This window comes from Gadus chalcogrammus, chromosome 10 (assembly GCF_026213295.1).
Source record: "Gadus chalcogrammus isolate NIFS_2021 chromosome 10, NIFS_Gcha_1.0, whole genome shotgun sequence".
NCBI classification, from domain to species: Eukaryota; Metazoa; Chordata; class Actinopteri; order Gadiformes; family Gadidae; genus Gadus; species Gadus chalcogrammus.
In genome coordinates, this window is record NC_079421.1 from 21,077,472 (window position 1) to 21,096,585 (window position 19,114).

At 40.4% G+C, this 19,114-nt stretch overlaps 2 protein-coding genes and 2 long non-coding RNA genes across 5 annotated transcripts; all 4 read right to left on the minus strand.

The window, feature by feature from the left end:
- Positions 1-2,345: 2,345 nt before the first annotated feature.
- LOC130390666 (uncharacterized) lies at positions 2,346-4,913 on the minus strand. Of its 2 annotated transcripts, XM_056600746.1 has the most exons (6): positions 4,482-4,913; positions 3,940-4,275; positions 3,478-3,849; positions 3,203-3,319; positions 3,030-3,085; positions 2,348-2,645 (listed from the first exon to the last, which is right to left on the minus strand). In XM_056600746.1, exons 1-6 carry the CDS (start codon positions 4,588-4,590, stop codon positions 2,517-2,519), a joined length of 1,119 nt encoding a protein of 372 aa, XP_056456721.1. In that variant the 5' UTR covers positions 4,591-4,913; the 3' UTR covers positions 2,348-2,516. The 2 variants fall into 2 exon arrangements, with proteins under 2 accessions (XP_056456722.1, XP_056456721.1); XM_056600747.1 differs by lacking the exon at positions 3,940-4,275 and having other exon boundaries at positions 2,346-2,645.
- Positions 4,914-7,737: 2,824 nt separating this feature from the next.
- On the minus strand, positions 7,738-8,753 carry LOC130390766 (uncharacterized). The gene is made up of 3 exons (XR_008896811.1): positions 8,481-8,753; positions 7,939-8,274; positions 7,738-7,848 (listed from the first exon to the last, which is right to left on the minus strand). It is a non-coding gene; the product is annotated as an uncharacterized LOC130390766 (long non-coding RNA).
- A 759-nt stretch (positions 8,754-9,512) lies between these two features.
- LOC130390280 (uncharacterized) lies at positions 9,513-12,496 on the minus strand (the record flags this gene model as incomplete). The annotated part of the gene is made up of 4 exons (XM_056600142.1): positions 9,513-10,863; positions 11,346-11,401; positions 11,531-11,647; positions 12,112-12,496. Coding segments are annotated over 4 exons (681 nt in total), but the record flags the coding sequence as incomplete, so codon positions are not given.
- A 4,411-nt stretch (positions 12,497-16,907) lies between these two features.
- On the minus strand, positions 16,908-17,441 carry LOC130390575 (uncharacterized). Its single transcript, XR_008896780.1, has 3 exons — positions 17,373-17,441; positions 17,074-17,168; positions 16,908-16,958 (listed from the first exon to the last, which is right to left on the minus strand). It is a non-coding gene; the product is annotated as an uncharacterized LOC130390575 (long non-coding RNA).
- Between the last annotated feature and the right edge of the window lie 1,673 nt (positions 17,442-19,114).

Consider the following 19,114-nt stretch of genomic DNA (forward strand, 5'->3'; position numbering starts at 1 on the left):
AGGTAATCATTTCCTATAGTTTATTTTTAGGGCCTACTTAAGTTTTAATGTGGTTTAGAACTGGGGCTTTTAGCATTACTCTTGTCGGTTATGTATTATATTTTTGACTTATATTTATATCCAGTCACAGTTAACACTCTTTCTGATCGATGACTGGTTACCCATGGTAACAGGACAACTCACGACGCACCTCAATTTTGTTCATAATGATATTTTTCATTTATTTTGCCTATTTGGGGAAAAACAGCACAATTCTCAAGGTTCACATCAAACCTTTCAAGCGCTTTCATTGCTGAATGGGTCTTTACAACCGCTTAATCAACACGACCCTGCCTCCTGTTCTTTATACGGACCACAGGGATGTTATTTTAACTTCAAGGATGGCTATTGAAGCGCAGAAGAAGAGCGTGGAGGAATTGAATGGAAGCTGTTTCTCTTCTTTTAGGGAGATGGGAACTTTTGACTCCCGCTCTCGTTTGATCTGGCAGGCACGATAACACACACACAGACGCAGGGATAGTGCAGACCCTACCCCACACCCCAAGCATAAAACTCCCAGCCTTCATTGACACATCACACAAATGCAAAAAAATCATATTTCTTTAAACACACACAAACACATCAACATAAACACACACCCCAGGCATATAACTACAAAAACGCACGCACGCACACACACACACACACACACACACACACACACACACACACACACACACACACACACACACACACACACACACACACACACACACACACGTCACACACACACTTGTCAGACACACACACACAGATCAGATTAGGTGAAGCTAGGGCGGGATTTGGCAGGAGCAGGCCTTGAAGATCCTGAACGATAGGTCCTCTGCTACGCTCCGCCGCCATCCTATTGTTTGTGTACTACACAGAGATAGGTAGGCTGACAGAGATGCTCTTTGTTTTGAAATCAGCAGGAGTCCTGCAGTCCAGCTGCAGCGGGTCTCTAGGGCGAACGGGAACAGAGAGAGAGAGAGAGAGAGAGAGAGAGAGAGAGAAAACGCTTGCAGTAAAAGATTGCAAGAAAGAAAGAGTAAGACAAAGCAGGAGGAAACAGAGGAAAGGTTTCCCCACTCTGAATGAACGCTCTTCCGGGAGATAAGCAGCAGGGAGAGGAGTTCGGGCCAATGACCTTCGGGTGCTGCATTAACAAGTATCCATTCTCCCCCAATCCACAGCAAACTCAGAGGAAGACAAAGATTCAGAGATAGATTTTTAAATGAAAGTGGATAATAGTCTTTAGATTTAATCTGTAAATATAGTTTGGAGGAGCCCATATACTGTGGCCTGATTACTCAACACACTCAGCCTCTCCTGAGGCTGCCATTAAAACATTGAGTATATTTAATACAATCAAATCACAATCAAATGACATTAAGTCTTACCAAAGAGATTAAAATGAGTGAATTATTAGAGCATCACTTCTTCACTGTTTTCTGGAGAGAAAAAAAAGATCATTCCATGTCAGAAATATAATCACAGGTCCTACATGAAAATTTACGTTCTATAAAAGGTATGTGGGGTTAGTTGTTTTAAATGAGCACTAGCCGTCCTTAAGCATTCAACATATGTTGAAGATATTTGTTTTGATGAGGACTATGAGACTGAAATAGCTCGCCTTATAATGCCTTATAAAGAAGGCACTACAAAGTTTGCAAACTAAATAAATAACGCATCATATGTGATGACCATATGTGATGACGTACCTATGAAAGTAGGCCTAAGATGTTAAAAAGTGTCTCACAGTCATTAAGCGTTTTTTAGGTTCTTTTCGAACATCCCTGACATTTGTAATTCGTAGGTCCACTGTAAGTATTTTGAGCAATATTGGACTAGATTAAGGCAAACTCAGTTACATGTCGCCCTCTTCTGGTCAAATAATATTTTACAGTCAAACGTATTACAAATGAGGAGAACTTTTAGGGGGCCGTTGAATCGAAATACAGTTCATCCTTGGCATTAAAACGAAATAAAATAGCTTTATATAGGCTACTATAATATACGATATTAATCTTAACATGAATTTGACGACTGTGCTATTTCCAATACTCGCAGGTTTGTCCCAGCCGACATGAGATAAGAATTGAAGGTGGCACGAGCAGTAAAAAAGAAAAGAAAATATCATCCACATTTATGTGGGTAATTGGCATGTTGGCGCCCCCTCTGGCTGCAGACGAACCTGATTGTCGAGAAGGTGTCGTGCACAGATGGACTGAACCCCCACTGAAGTCCGTAGTATGCCCTTCAGTAGGGGGGTTAATTTGTGAAGATTGTCAAGATTTGATTACAGTGTTGCATTTTTTAAACAAAAAAGACAGCATCACAAATGATTAGCAATACAATGTTTATGATCCAAAAGAACTGACATTACCAAATAAAATAAACTATCTTCATGCATTCATGACAATAAACGAGTCTGGATTAATACTATTACTATCTCCTTTAGCCTCATGAGGTGACATAAACTCCCAGGTTGATGGACTTCACTGGCAGGTTTCTGTCACAGCAGAATACACACTCTCCTGAGTCCTTTCAATGCTATTCCTCCCTCCCTTGGTTTTCCTGCCAGAGAACTCCAACGCTGCATAGTTCAAACCATCTTTTTCCCCCTCCTACAACAGAGAAATGAGTCAAAGTCCAGAGTCAAAGTCACAGCTACAGTCTGTATGTGTGCGTGTGTGCGTGTGTGCGTGCGTGTGTGTGTTTGTTGCTGGTTTGGCACCATAACTAAACACTATACCTAGACCTAACACTAGACATTTTACCAGGTAGCTGAACTGTGTATTTTCAAATATGTCTTACTTTAAATTTGTGATCTCCAAGCCATTCAAAAGGGCAGCAGCATATCTACTCGATAAGGATTCATTTTAAGAACGATAAAACATCCTTTGACAATTGATAAAATGTTACAGAATAAGACTAAGGTTATGCTCTTTGTGACACAATCAAAGTAATTGTAAATGTTGACACAGGGCAACATGTTAAAACAGATGTACCTCTTCTCCCTGAATCACTGAGTCACGTGGAACATGGTAGGAAGAACTCAATGTTCCTGAGAATAAGAACAGAATAATATTTATGCTCTGAGTTAAAAAATAGGATGGGTGTCACAGTACAATATATGTCTCTAAATACAATGAGAGAATACATTCTGGAGAATGTACTGTACCTTTGCGATGCTCAAAAATATGCTTTTTAATTCTGGTTAGAAACAGGATTATAATCACAGCCAGACAGCAAGCCAACAGTATTCCAAGCATCATGTTAACTAGATGTCGGTCGGGTTCTAGAATCAGATAATCAACATCAGAAAGCTTTAATTCACTTATGTTTGGGGCCATTTCCACTGGCATGGACCAATTTATTCATACAAATAATCAACCTTAAATACATTTTAGAGCAAAGTTTAATTGAACTTTGCAAAAAAATTGTTTACAGCAATACCTGTTATGTCCAGTGTAGTTCCATTTCCAAACATAATTTCCCCGCATGCTGCCAGGGCACAGTAGTAGGTCCCAGCATCAGAGGAGTCTACATTGTTCTTGGGGAGAGTGTAGACACAGCTCTGTGGAGCAGACGGAGGCCCAGAACTCTTCTGACATTCACCAGTCCTGTTCCCATTCATGTAAATGGCAGCAGGGTGAGATGGTCCTGATCTGAACCAGTACACACTGGGTTCCCCTTGGCACTGGTTACTGTGGTCCGTCCTCTGGGAGGTAATAGAGCACTGGAGAGCCACAGGGTCTCCCAGCTGAGCTGATGCCGACACAGACTGTTGGACCACAGTCTGGGAGACAAACCTCTGGGCATTGGGATCTGCATAGTAAAATAATATATGCATCATCAAAAGGTTCTTAAAATGCTTGTCATATTATGAATATAAACATTGAAAATGATTGAGCCTACCTTTGACAGACAGAAAGGTGCAATCGTCCCAGGAGTCAAGTGAGTATTGTCGACAGAAATAATTAGCTTCATCACCTTTAGTTACGTTTTGAATGATCAGATTAAAGTGAGAAGCACCTTCTTCCATTGTGAATCTTAAATCAAAGTGGGGCTTCATTGTAATTGATCCATACGATTTTGAAGCAACCATTTGGGGAAAGTATCCAGGAGATTGCTTGTACCAGTATAAATAATTAATATTCTTGTCTTTAGCTTCACAATGAAGGGTAACATTATCTCCAAGTCCTGCTGATTTCACAAAGATCAATCGAGGTTCCTCCTGAGACTGAATCAGCACTAATAAAAAAAGAACAAAATCAACTTTGAATAATTGTCCTTAAACATTCATACTTCAGTTTTGATGGTTTAGGTTTAGAAGAAACAGCTATAAACAAATATAAATAGCGGAATTTCAAGTTATATTGTCACCAAACCACAGTGGCTGAAGTTGAATGAGTAATATTTGATACAAATAAATGGAATTTTAGAAGGAATTGACTTACGTGCTGTACTCAGAATTATCATAGCACAATACATGGTTACGTTTTGGCGCTGAAGCTGAACCAGCGCTGTTCTCGCTCTAATGAAAGATTTGAACGTAAAATATTCCATTTACATACCGTAGACCAACTGTGATTGGCTCAAACCCAGAGACACTGAATGAAGCGAGCCAATGATCCACCTTGTTTTTTGTGATGTGCAGTTCATGTTCATATATTTTGGCTGATGGAAAAAAAGGTTTGACAGGAAACAAAGACTCAAGCCATCAGCTAACGGGGGTGTTGGACTGGGTAAGAGATTATCGACCCCAGCATGGCTTCCAAAAAGGTCACAGACAGGTCTCGGTGGTATGCCCGCAGCCTGCGTAAGGTGCCTGATCCATCCCACCTGACCACTGCTCATGTGGTCACACAATGCGCCCCTTGGGTCAGACGGCTTGTCCCTCCTGGCAAAGATTTCCATTTGCCACCTCAAGCTAACCGTTTACCCCTCCACTCAACCGTTTGGCCCTCCAGTTGGGCTCCTTCAGGACTTTCACACGTCCTCCCACGCTTTAACTTTGGGGGAGGGAATGGGGTAATGTGGAAACATGGTGTTCGCTAGATCCCCTTCTCAGGAAGTTGTTTTATTATCTGTTCTTATTTGTTGCAATACCGGTTGTGACCTTTTTGCCGTTTTAGAGGAAATAAAGACGCTGTGTGATCTAGGCTCTGTGACTATCAAGTGTCCTTCTTAGATACAACAACAGCTTTTAGGGTCACTTCCTCTCTTGCTGTTTCTTTCACCACTGGGTCGGAAAAAGAGAGCGTGGCCCCAAGCATCAGATGAGCTGAGAGGCGAGGGCTGTGGCTGGCCCTGTCTCTGTTTTACACGCACCACTGAAACTCTTAGGCGTGAGGCTGCAGGCATCAACAGGATGTGCTGCTGAGGTTCTTCAGCAACCAACAATGAAATGGACATACATTTCAGATCACTGACTGAACATAGACGGCTATATTTGTGTGAGTGAACAAAGAATGTTGACTTGATTAATTTGTCATTTTTGTATTTTCTTTTCAAAAGAGTCAAATTGATTGATGCAGTACATTTCATTCAGAGATTTTTATATCTTAATATTATTCACGTGGGATCATAATTTATTGCAGCGAGCATCAGATGCAACATCAGTTCATTATAGAGACACATCAACAATCATTCAAACACAACCACTGATGTCATGTTAATTGTCAGTGCTGCGCATGCACCCTTTCTTCATGTACGTTATCTTAGCCATGTCTGGTTCTATATATAGGGTCCCTATTTACCAGCCAATCCTAAGTGTAGCTCTTTGTGACATCATGTAAGTGGGAGTGTCCATTCAGATGTTTGACAGCCGGGTTGACACTCCCACTTTGTGATCTCACAAAGGGATACATTCCTAAATGGCTCATCTACATGAAACCTTGTGGTAAAATAGGGACCCTTTATGTTCACGGATGCGTACCAACTCTGAACCTCCCCCCCCCTTCCCACCTTCTTGCTGTCATTATTGATAATAGCTACAAAGCCCCAGATAAAGACTTAATATCTCTAGCTCAATATTGTATACATCGTATTTACTAGAGGTGTGTTTGTGTATGTCTTTGTATGGTTAGACACAAGCATGCATAAGTAATACTTTTTATGAGTTCAAGATGAACACAACTGGTATATCTTTGACTTTGACTCCATTAAAAGTTGCGGCCTAGAGTGTCTAGCCACATGATCTGCTGTGACTGTTAGGTCTGTGGTTTTAGCTGCAAAGCGTCACTTACCTTGTAAGGAATGCTTATCCTGTGTAAGCTGGGTCAGTACTGTGGTTTAAAAAGCAGAAATGTACTGAACCAGAGGTCTCCAGATATCTCTCAGTATGTCCCAATCAGTGTAAGTGTGTTATCAGAGTCAGTGGGTCCATTCTCATCCTTTTTATGCACTTCTTATTTTTTTTATTTTATGAAAATATACCTTTTAGGCATCAATAAATGTACATTGTAAAAAAAAGATATGAATGGCTAAGTACGGCTGCACATCAAGATAGGCTGGACCAAAGACAGCATCACAAATGGTGAGCAATTCAATGTTAATGATCCAAACAAAGCAACATTAATAAACATTAGAAACAATATACAACTGCTCCAGACAATATGCAATTCCTCCATTAATACCACCATTAACATCTCCTTCAGCCTCATGAAGTGACACAAACTCCCAGGTTGATAGACTTCACTGGCAGGTTTATCTCACAGCAGAATGCAGACTCTCCTGAGTCCTTCCACTGTTCTTCTTCCCATCTTTGGTTTTTCTGCCAGTGAACCCCAACGCTGTGCAGTTCAAAATATCTTTTTCCCCGTCCTACAACAGAGAACTGTGTATTACTACCAAAACATCTCAGAGGATTGACAGTTGACACCACATGATATGTTTTAATCGTCATCTAACAGCCATTTATGCTTTTACAAAGCAATACAAAGTTGATATTTGTTTCAAATGGTATAAGCATCTCTAGTCGAACAATAACTATTTAAAATGGAATAATCCAAAGAGAATGTACTGCCAAATCAATATAGGAGATCTTGCACACTGAAACTTCTCCATCAAAGCGGGGGGGATGTTTTGTTGAATGTGCAGCAGTGTTATTATGCTCACAAACCTGTAATGTATGATTAGAATGAGGATTAGAATCACAAGCAGACAGCAAGCCAACAGAATCCGATGCACCAAGATCACCAGATGATGGTTGGGATCTAGAATCAGAAAATCAACAATGGGGCATCATGAATCTGCAGAGATCATATTTTGTCTGTTATCTGTACCATTACATTCACAGTGTGGCATGTATAATTTAATGTTTTGAGTACCATTTAAAATATGCCCTCAGTATTACGTATTAGAAGTTATTATATTATGTATCTATTGTCTTCTTAATTAAATAATTAGCAGTTAAACTGGAAGCAGGAAATAAAATATAGTCACCTGTTATGTCCAGCGTAGTTCCACTTCCAAACACAGCTTCCCCACATGCTGCCAGGGCACAGTAGTAGGTCCCAGCATCAGAGGAGTCTACATTGTTCTTGGGGAGAGTGTAGACACAGCTCTGTGGAGCAGACAGAGGCCCAGAACTATTCTGACATTCACCACTCCTGTTTCCATTCATGTAAATGGAAGCGGGTTGAGATGGTCCTGATCCAGATCTGAACCAGTACACACTGGGTTCCCCTTGGCACTGGTTACTGTGGTCCGTCCTCTGGGAGGTAATAGAGCACTGGAGAGCCACAGGGTCTCCCAGCTGAGCTGATGCCGACACAGACTGTTGGACCACAGTCTGGGAGACAAACCTCTACGCATTGGGATCTGCATAGTAAAATAATATATGCATCATCAAAAGGTTCTTAAAATGCTTGTCATATTATGAATATAAACATTGAAAATGATTGAGCCTACCTTTGACAGACAGAAAGGTGCAATCGTCCCAGGAGTCAAGTGAGTATTGTCGACAGAAATAATTAGCTTCATCACCTTTAGTTACGTTTTGAATGATCAGATTAAAGTGAGAAGCACCTTCTTCCATTGTGAATCTTAAATCAAAGTGGGGCTTCATTGTAATTGATCCATACGATTTTGAAGCAACAATTTGGGGAAAGTATCCAGGAGATTGCTTGTACCAGTATAAATAATTAATATTCTTGTCTTTAGCTTCACAATGAAGGGTAACATTATCTCCAAGTCCTGCTGATTTCACAAAGATCAATCGAGGTTCCTCCTGAGACTGAATCAGCACTAATAAAAAAAGAATAAAATCAACTATGAATAATTGTCCTTAAACATTCATACTTTAGTTTTGATGGTTTAGGTTTAGAAAATACAGCTATAAACAAATATAAATAGCGGAATTTCAAGTTATATTGTCACCAAACCACAGTGGCTGAAGTTGAATGAGTAATATTTGATACAAATAAATGGAATTTTAGAAGGAATTGACTTACGTGCTGTACTCAGAATTATCATAGCACAATACATGGTTACGTTTTGGCGCTGAAGCTGAACCAGCGCTGTTCTCGCTCTAATGAAAGATTTGAACGTAAAATATTCCATTTACATACCGTAGACCAACTGTGATTGGCTCAAACCCAGAGACACTGAATGAAGCGAGCCAATGATCCACCTTGTTTTTTGTGATGTGCAGTTCATGTTCATATATTTTGGCTGATGGAAAAAAAGGTTTGACAGGAAACAAAGACTCAAGCCATCAGCTGACGGGGGTGTTGGACTGGGTAAGAGATTATCGACCCCAGCATGGCTTCCAAAAAGGTCACAGACAGGTCTCGGTGGTATGCCCGCAGCCTGCGTAAGGTGCCTGCTCCATCCCACCTGACCACTGCTCCTGTGTTCACACATGGGTGCCCCTTGGGTCAGACGGCTAGCCCCTCCAGCCAAAGATTTGCCCCTCCGACAATCATTTGCCACCTCAAGCTCCAGATCACCTTTTGTCTCGGCAGCTAACCATTTGCCCCTCCATTTGGGCAACGTCAGGACTTTCACACGTCCTCCCACGCTTTAACTTTGGGGGACGGAAGGGGGTAATGTGGAAACATGGTGTTCACTAGAACCCCTTCTCAGGAAGTTCTTTTATTATCTGCGTGTGATCTAGCCTCAGTGACTATCAAGTGTCCTTCTTAGATACAACAACAGCTTTTAGGGTCACTTCCTCTCTTGCTGTTTCTTTCACCACTGGGTTGGAAGAAGAGAGCGTGGCCCCAAGCATCAGATGAGCTGAGAGGCGAGGGCTGTGGCTGGCCCTGTCTCTGTTTTACACGCACCACTGAAACTCTTAGGCGTGAGGCTGCAGGCATCAACAGGATGTGCTGCTGAGGTTCTTCAGCAACCAGCACTGAAATGGACATACATTTCAGATCACTGACTGAACATAGACGGCTATATTTGTGTGAGTGAACAAAGAATGTTGACTTGATTAATTTGTCATTTTTTGCATTTTATTTTCAAAAGAGTCAAATTGATTGATTCAGTAAATTACAAAAATTGCTACCATCTTATAACAATTGTTGACAAAATGACATTCAGAGATTTTAATATCTTAATATTATTCACGTGTGATCATAATTTACTGCAGGGAGCATCAGATGCAACATCATTCCATTATAGAGTCCCATCACCAATCATTCATACACAACCACTGATGTCTTGTCAATTGTTACGTGATGCGCATGCATCCTTTTTTCTTTTAACTTTTTTGATTTTTCAGTTATCTTAGTCTTGTATGGTTCTATATTGGGTCCCTATTTACCCGCCCGCATCTGGTTGACGAGCCATTTCAAAATGCAGAACTTTGAGACATCATACAAGTGGGAGTGTCCAATCAGATGTGTGACACACAGATCAACTCACATCTACCTGATGATGCAGACCACCGATCCACTCCTCCCAGCCGAGTGGACGCTCCCACACTGTGATGTTACAAAGGGATGTATTCTGAAATGGCTCAACAACATGACATCATGTGGTAAAAAATGGGGATTTCATCTTCACAGTTTGAGAGCACCTTTGGACCTTTCTCCTTTTCACAGTTCCCTTCCTACTTGCTGTAGTTGGTCTAACTAGTCACCAAAGAAAGACACGCAAGCGTTGCAGCAATGGAAATATTTGACTAGATTTGTGTGTGTCTACTGTATGTAAGACCTTGTGTTGTTATTCACACATGATAAAAAAATGTTGGGTGGGCACAAGATCAACGGAATCGATATCAAAAGTTTGAGCTCTGAGATATAAAAGGTGCAGCCTATATAATGATTTAGTGCTGTGACCTTATGCTTGTGGTTTTAGCTGCAAAGCATCACTGCTCTGTGAGTGCTCAACCTGTGCAAGCTGTGTCAGCACTATGTATTTCCTGTGCATGTCATCCTGTCCATTTTACTATTTTTTACTCATTTCTATGTCTCTTATTTTTCATTTGTGAAGTGTAATTTTAGGCATCAAGATTTGTAAACTGCTTAATATTCTATTCATGGCCATGTACTGCTGCACATCAACAAGATAGGCTTCCGAAATACATCACAAATTATGAACAATTTGCTGTTTATGATCCACAAAGAGCGACATCGCGAAACATAAGTAACAATCGATATACTATCTATATATAATAATAAGCATGTCTTGATTAATACTACCATTATCACCTCCTTTAGCCTCATGAGGTGATACAAACTCCCAGGTTGATGGACTTCAGTGTCAGGTTTCTCTCACAGCAGAATACACACTCTCCTGATTCCTTTCAGTGTTCTTCTTCCCTCCTTTGGTTTTCCTGCCAGAGAACTCCAATGCTGCGTAGTTCAAGGAATCGGTTTCCCCATCCTACAACAGAGAACTGTATAACTACAAAACATCTGAGAGGATTCATAGCTGTAGAATATAAGTAGAGACCACTTCTTTGATGGTGAAAGTCTGGTGCATTGGTTTCCAATCTTATACCTGAGGTTTACAATATGCTGGTGTTACAATAACCAAACAATAGCCTCGCTCATTTTACCAGGTAACTTCCCTCTGAGCAGGAACGTAGTTAGATATTGCAACAAATGAGGGTAATATTATTCTTAATTTGCGATACATTGCTGTACTTTACCTAACCATTCTGATAAGTATAAGAATAGTCATATGTGTGTCCAGTCCAAGCCAATCAATAGACTAATAATATACATTTTTGCTCGATAATGATTCAATTTAAGGATCAGAATATAGCCCAAACGACCATGATACATTTTTTTTTTCTGTTCCACTCCATTTGACACAAAGTAATCATCAATGTCTACAAATGCAATATGTTCAACAGTTTGTACCTGTTGTTTCTGAATCTGTGAGTCACGTGGAACATGGAAGGAAGCACTCAGAGTTCCTAAGAATAAGAACCAAAGATTACTAACGCTCTGAATTAAAACAAAAGATACGTGTCACAAAACTGAACATGTCCGTAAAAACACAATGTCTCGAATAATACGAATAAACCCTGAAGAATGTACTGTACCTTTGCGATGATCACAAACATACTTTTGATTTCTGGTTAGAAAGAGGATTGTGATCACAGCCAGACAACAAGCCAACAGTATTCCAAGCACCATCGTAACAAGATGCCCGTTGGGTTCTAGAATAAGATAATCAACATTTGGTCACCATAAAGCTTTAATAATCAACATAATAATCAACATTTGGTCATCATAAAGCTTTCTGTAAAAATAAATTTTGATAATTTCCACTGCATAGGCCTCTTGAATCATAAGACGTACAGCCACAACAGCCTTTTATCGTAGATCTATATGGAGTTACATTTTTTGCATGATACTTTTGTATAGTTTTTGTACTTTGTGCGTCATTCTGCAGATGAAAAATATAACACACTGCGCTGCTAGGCTATAATGTGCACTGGCTTTTAATTCCTCTTCTGAAACTATGCTTGAAATATTAAAAAATAATCACAGAGATTTAAGATTAAAACTAAACTGAGATTATTTTTGCGAACATTTGGTTTGGCATAGAGATTAAAGTTTATTTAAATGAAAATAATTGTTGATTGACTCATAAACTACGTAGAGAACACAATATATTGACCTGTTATCTCCAGTTTAGTTCCACTTCCAAACACAACTTCCCCACATGCTGCCAGGGCACAGTAGTAAGTCCCAGCATCAGAGGAGTCTACATTGTTCTTGGGGAGAGTGTAGACACAGCTCTGTGGAGCAGACGGAGGCCCAGAACTATTCTGACATTCACCACTCCTGTTTCCATTCATGTAAATGGCAGCAGGGTGAGATGGTCCTGATCTGAACCAGTACACACTGGGTTCCCCTTGGCACTGGTTACTGTGGTCCGTCCTCTGGGAGGTAATAGAGCACTGGAGAGCCACAGGGTCTCCCAGCTGAGCTGATGCAGACACAGACTGTTGGACCACAGTCTGGGAGACAAACCTATGATTTTCATCTAAACAGATGACAATTAGGTAATATATTTAACATCAAAAGGCTCTTAAAATGCTTGTCATAATATTGCTTATGAACTGTGAACGGGATTTATCTTACCTTTGATGGACAGAAAGGTGCCATTATTCCAATAAGAACGTGAGTATTGTTGACAGAAATAGTTTGCTTCATCACCTTTAGTTACGTTCTTAATGATCAGATTAAAGACCCAAGCACCTTCTACCTCTATCAATGTTAAATTAATGTGAGGCTTCGTTGTAACTAATTGATACACTTTCGAAGCAACCATTTCGGGAAAACATCCAAGGCATTGCTTGTACCAGTATAAATTACTGCAATCCCTTTGCTGAGCTTCACAATGAAGGGTAACAGTATCCCCAAGTCCTGCTGATTCCATGGAGAACAAACGAGGACTCTCTTGGGCCTGAATCAACACTAAAAAAATGAATAAATATTAACAATTGTTCTTCAAAATTCATTTTTTTTTATTTGCTTTTGGTTTGCAAATTCATTCATGAAGAAATAGACCTATGCTGCAATGCAAGTAATATTATCAACAATCAACTCTGGCTAAATTTGAATAAGTTACATATGATGGAAAGAAATGGAATTAGAGAAGGAATTGACTTACGTGCTGTACTCAGAGTTATCATAGCAAAATACATCGTCACGTTTTGGCGCTGAAGCTGAACTAGCGCTGTTCTCGCTGTAATGAAAGATTTGAACACAAAAGATTCCATTTACATACCATAGTCCAACTGTGATTGGCTGCAACCTAGAGACACTGAATGAAGCAAGCCAATGATCCACCTTGTTTTCTGTGAGGTGCAGTTCATGGTAATATATTGTGACTGGTTCAGAGCTTGTGGACCCAGACAAACCATAAACTGACCTTATTCTGATCCTCACCCTTCCAGGTTAACCACCAGCTTGGCCTGGCTCCTACCAGCAAACAGACAGGTCTCGGTGGTATGCCAGCAGCCTGCATCAGGTGCCTGCTCCTTCCCACCTGCCCGCTGCTGCTGTGGTCACACAAGGCGACCCGGGGGTCGGACGGCTTTTCCCGCCGGCAAAGCATTTGCCCCTGCTGCTACATTTTTATCCTTCCTGCTTACAGTTTGCTCCATCAGCAATAGTTTGCCCCTCCTGATAACTATTTGCCCCACAAGCTGGGCTCTTTCAGGACTTTGACACTTTGTTACACACTATAACTTTGGGGGAAGGAGGGGGTTTTGTGGACATATTGTGTTCACTGGAACCCCATCTCAGGAAGTCGTTCGATTATTTGTGCTTATGTGCGGCAATATCGGTTTTGACCTTTTTGCTGTGTTAGGATGAACATTTTAGAGAACATTTTATCGAATGTCCTCGTCCTTCTTAGAACTTTTGGGGGCACTTTCTTTCTTGCTATTTCATGTTCCACTTGCTTGGAAAATGAGAGAGCGTGGCCGCAAGCAGCAGATGAGCTGAAAGGGGAGGGCTGCGGCTGGCCTTGTCTTTGTTATACACCCACCACCAAAACTTGTGAGCATAAATAGACCAGGCTGCAGGTATCAACAGGATGTGCTGCAGCGGTTCTGCAGAAACCAGCATTGAAATGGACATACATTTCCCATCACTGACTGAACCTAAATGGCGATATTTCTGTGTGTGAACAGAGTATTTTCACTTGATTCACGTTGTAATATTCTTACCATTTTTTTTCAAAAGAGTAAGGTTAATTAATTCAGTACAATGTTATAACAATGGTTGATTCAATTTAATTCAGAGATTTGAAATCTCTTTCATATTGGGCAGTAGGGGGCATCAGAGGTAACATCAGTCCATTACAGAGACCCATCACCAATCCTTCATACACAACCACTGAAGTCTGGTCAATTGTTATGTGCATCACATGCACCCTTTGTTCATTTACTGGTTTGGATTTGTCAGTTATCTTAGCCGTGTTTGGTTCTACATATGGTCCCTACTTACCAGCCATTTCTAAGTGTGGCTCTTTGTGATATCAAGCAAGTGGGAGTGTCTACTCAGATGTTTGAAATACCGACTCAGTTATGCCGACCAGTCTCTGCCGTCCACCAGTCCACTCCCCCGGCCGAGTGGACTCTCCCGTAGTGTGATGTAACGAAGGGGTACATTCTGAAGTGGCTCATCAACATGAAACCTTGTAGTAAAATAGGGACCCTTCATGTTCACAGATGTGCACCAACTCTAAACCTTTTCCTCCCCCTCTATGGATGCATTAGTAAGTAACACTTTTTGTCGGAGTCGGTGCGTCCATTCTCATCTGTTTTTACTCACTTCTCTGAATTTTTTATTTCGAAAGAAATATAGTTTAGGCATCAATATATGATTAATGTAAGAAATATATTTAGGGGTAAATATGGCTGCAAACCAAGATAGGCTGGACAAAATACAGCATCACAAGTGGTGAGCAATACAATGTTTATGATCAAAAACATAGCAGCATTACTTAACATTCAAAACAATATATATATATGTATATATATATATATATATATATATATATATATATATAACGTAACAATGCCACCATTATCACCCCCTTTAGCCTCATGAGGTGACTCAACCTCCCAGGTTGATGAACTTCAGTGGCAGGTTTCTCTCACAGCAGAATACAGACTCTCCTGGATCCTTCCACTGTTCTTCATCCGTCCTCTGGTTTTCCTGCCAGAGAACTCCAACGCTGCGTAGTTTAAGGAATCTGTTTCCCCATCCTACAACAGAGAGCTGTATTACTACCAAACATCTGGAAGGATTCACAGCTGTAGTAGATAGCAAATCTTCTGGATTGAAAGTCAAAACTACAATCCAAATGGTGTATCGTAGTGTAATCATACACTGAGATCTAGAATATGCTGGTGTCTCACAATAACCTAACAGTAGAATTGTATCAATCATAAAATCATAAAATCATCATCATTTTATCAAGTAGCTATAATTTGGGTAGGGAGTTGGTCCGAAATATGACCAACTATTAAACATAATTACACATTTTTTGTAAATCCTAATTTTAACCGTTCCGATGAGGATACAAATTGACATATGTGCCTCGGTTTTTAAATATATATTTTTAATTATATATTTTTCCATTAAATAAGCAAACAACATTTCTGCTCGATAATGATTTATTTGAAGAATCGAAAAATCGATTAAACCACGCGTGGTAATTCAATGTCTACCTATGCAACATGTTCAACAGATTTACCTGTTGTTCCTGATTCCCTGAGTCATGTGGAACTTGGTTGGAAGCACTCAGTGTTCCTGAGAATAAGGACCGAAGAATACACATTTTCTGATTTCAAACAAAAGATACATACAACTTTATATGTCTGTAAAAACACAATAACTCACTGAATAAATTCTGGAGAATGTACTGTACCTTCGCAATGATCACAAACATACTTTGTTTTTCTGGTTAGAAACAGGATTATAATCACAGCCAGACAGCAAGCCAACAGTATTCCAAGCACCATGGTAACTAGACGCCAGTTGGTTTCTAGAATCAGATAATCAACATTTGATCATCAGAAAGTCTTATGTCACTTCTTTTTCTGGCAATTTCCCCTGGAATGGGCCTCTGTAATCATAAAATGTACAGCCATAAAAATAACCATATAGAGTTCTTGTAAATCTATATGTATATTTTGTATTTGCATCATAATTTTCGATTATTGTTGTACTTTCTGAAATTTTCTATTTGTTTTTTCTGCCGGTAAAAAGCAAAGACTGAATAAAGACTGCGCTGCAGGGCTATAATGTGCACAGGCTGTTCACTTCCTCTTCTGAAATGATGGTTGCGAAAAATAATGCCAGAGATTTGTCCATTCCCTCATTCACTCCATCTAAAAAAAGCACCAATATATTAACCTGTTATGTCCAACTGGGTTCCACTTCCAAACACAACTTCCCCACATGCTGCCAGGGCACAGTAGTAGGTCCCAGCATCAGAGGAGTTTACATTGTTCTTTGGGAGAGTGTAGAAACAACTCTGTGAGGCAGACGGAGGTCCAGAACTATTCTGACATTCACCACTCCTGTTTCCATTCATGTAAATGGCAGCAGGGTGAGATGGTCCTGATCCAGATCTGAACCAGTACACACTGGGTTCCCTTTGGCACTGGTTACTGCGGTCCGTCCTCTGGGAGGTAACAGAGCACTGGAGAGCCACAGGTTCTCCCAGCTGAACTGATGCCGTCACAGGCTGTTGGACCACAGTCTGGGAGACAAACCTCTGGTCATTGGGATCTATAAATCAAAATACAGCAAGAGGTTCTTGAAATGCTTCTGATGATATTGAATATGAACAATGAAAAAGATGGATCTTACCTTTGACAGACAGAAAGGTGAAATTATTCCACTTGTCACGTGAGTACGATTGACAGAAATAGTTTGCTTCATCACCTTTAGTTACGTTTGGAATGATCAGATGAAAGACACAAACACCTTCTTCTCCCTCTGTCAACGTTAAGTTAATGTGGGGCTTCAAGGTTATTGATTCATACAATTTCGAAGCTACCATTTCGGGAAAACATCCAGGAGATTGCTTATACCAATATAAAGTAGTGCAAACCTCATTTTCTGATTCACAATGAAGGGTTACAGTATCTCCAAGTCCTGCTGATACCACAAAGACCAAAGGAGGACTCTCTTTGGCCTGAATCAACTCTAAATAAAAAAGAACAAATACGATTAATGACTTGTTGGTCTCGATCATTCATACTTTATTTTGAGGCTTGAAAGTTTGTGATAACACTGATAAAGAAATATACCTATTCTGCAATGCAAGTCATATTATAACCAAACACCTCTTGCTGATATAAATGAGTTATAAAATTGAAAGAAATGGAATTAGAGAAGGTATTTACTTACTTGCTGTACTCAGTATTATCATTGCAAAATACATTGTCACGTTTTGGCGCTGAAGCTGAACTAGCGCTGTTCTCGCTCTAATGAAAGACTTGGACTTAAAAGACACCATTTACATACCATAGACCAACTGTGATTGGCTGCAACATCGAGACACTGAATGAAGCAAGCCAAGGATCCTCCTTGTTTTCTGTGGGTTGCAGTTGATGCTGATATTATTGTGGCTGGTGGAAACAACGGTTTGACAGGAAACCCTGAAATAAGCCATCGGTTATCAGAGTGTTGGACTGGGTTAAAGGTTATCAACCCCAACAAACCAATGAACTGAGCTCATTGGGGTCCTGATCCTGCCAGGGGAACCTCCAGCCATGGGCCCGGCTCTTATCAGCTCACAGCCAGGTCTCGGGGGCATGCCCTCAGCCTGGGTAAGGTGCCTGCTCCATCCCACCTGACCACTGCTCCTGTGTTCACACACGGCGCCCCAGATGTCAGAAGGCTTGCCCCTCCTGCTCACTGTTTGCCTCTCCAGCTGTGGTTTGCCCCTCCGGCTAACCGTTTACCCCTCACGCTAACCGTTTGCCCCTAACGCTAACGGTTTGCCCCACTAGCTTGGCTCCTTCATGACTTTGACATGTCCTTCCACACTTGAACTTCGGGGGACGGGAAGGAAATATTATGTTCGAAGTAATCACTTGTTAGGATGTCGTTTTATTATTTGTGTCTATTTGCTGCAATACCAGATGTGACCTTTTTGATACGTTGGCCATTTAAGGATCAACATGTTAGAGGAAATAAAGATTTGTGTGTTCAAGCCCAAATTAATATTGCGTGTCCTCGTCCAGTTTAGATTAGACAACAACTTTTAGGGTCCCTCCCTTTCTTGCTATTTCTTTTACCACTGGGTTGGAAACAAAGCACAAGGACTCAAGCAGCAGAGGAGCTGAGAGGCGAGGGCTGTGGTTGGCCTTGTCTCTGTTTGACACACGCCACCAAAGCGCGTGAACATTGAAGGACCAGGCTGCGGGTATCAACAGGATGTGCTGCAGCGGTTTGGCAGAAACCAACAATGAAATGGACACACATTTCCCATCACTGACTGAACCTGAACGGCGATATTTGTGCATGTGAACAGAGAAAGTTCATTTGATTCATTTATAATATTCTTTTAATTTTCTTCAAAAGAGTAAAGTTAATTAATTCAGTAATTTAACCATTGTTACAATCTTATAACAATGGTTGATTCAATTTAATTTCGAGATTTGAAATGTCTTTCACATGGGATCATATTGGGCAGCAGGGAGCATCAGATGCAACATCATTCCAATATACATCTCCAATCCTTCATACACAACCAGGGATTTTGTTACGTGCATTACATTCACGTAACAAAATCAGTTACCTTCGTAAATGATAAAGAAATAGACCTATACTGCAATTCAAGTAATAATATCACCAAACATCTCTGGCTGATTTGAATGAGTTATAAAATAGAAAGAAATTGAATCTGAGATGGTTTTTACTTACTCACAATCCCCTGTCAGGAGGTTGTTTTATTATTTGTGTTTATTTACTGCAACACCAGTTGTGACTTTTTAACTATGTTGGCCACTTAAGGATTAACGTTTTATAGGAAATAAAGATGTGTGTGTTCCAGCCCAATCAATATTGAGTGTCCTCGTCCTGTTTAGATGCGATTAAAAACTTTTAGGGTCACTTCCTTTCATTGCTATTTCTTTTACCACTGG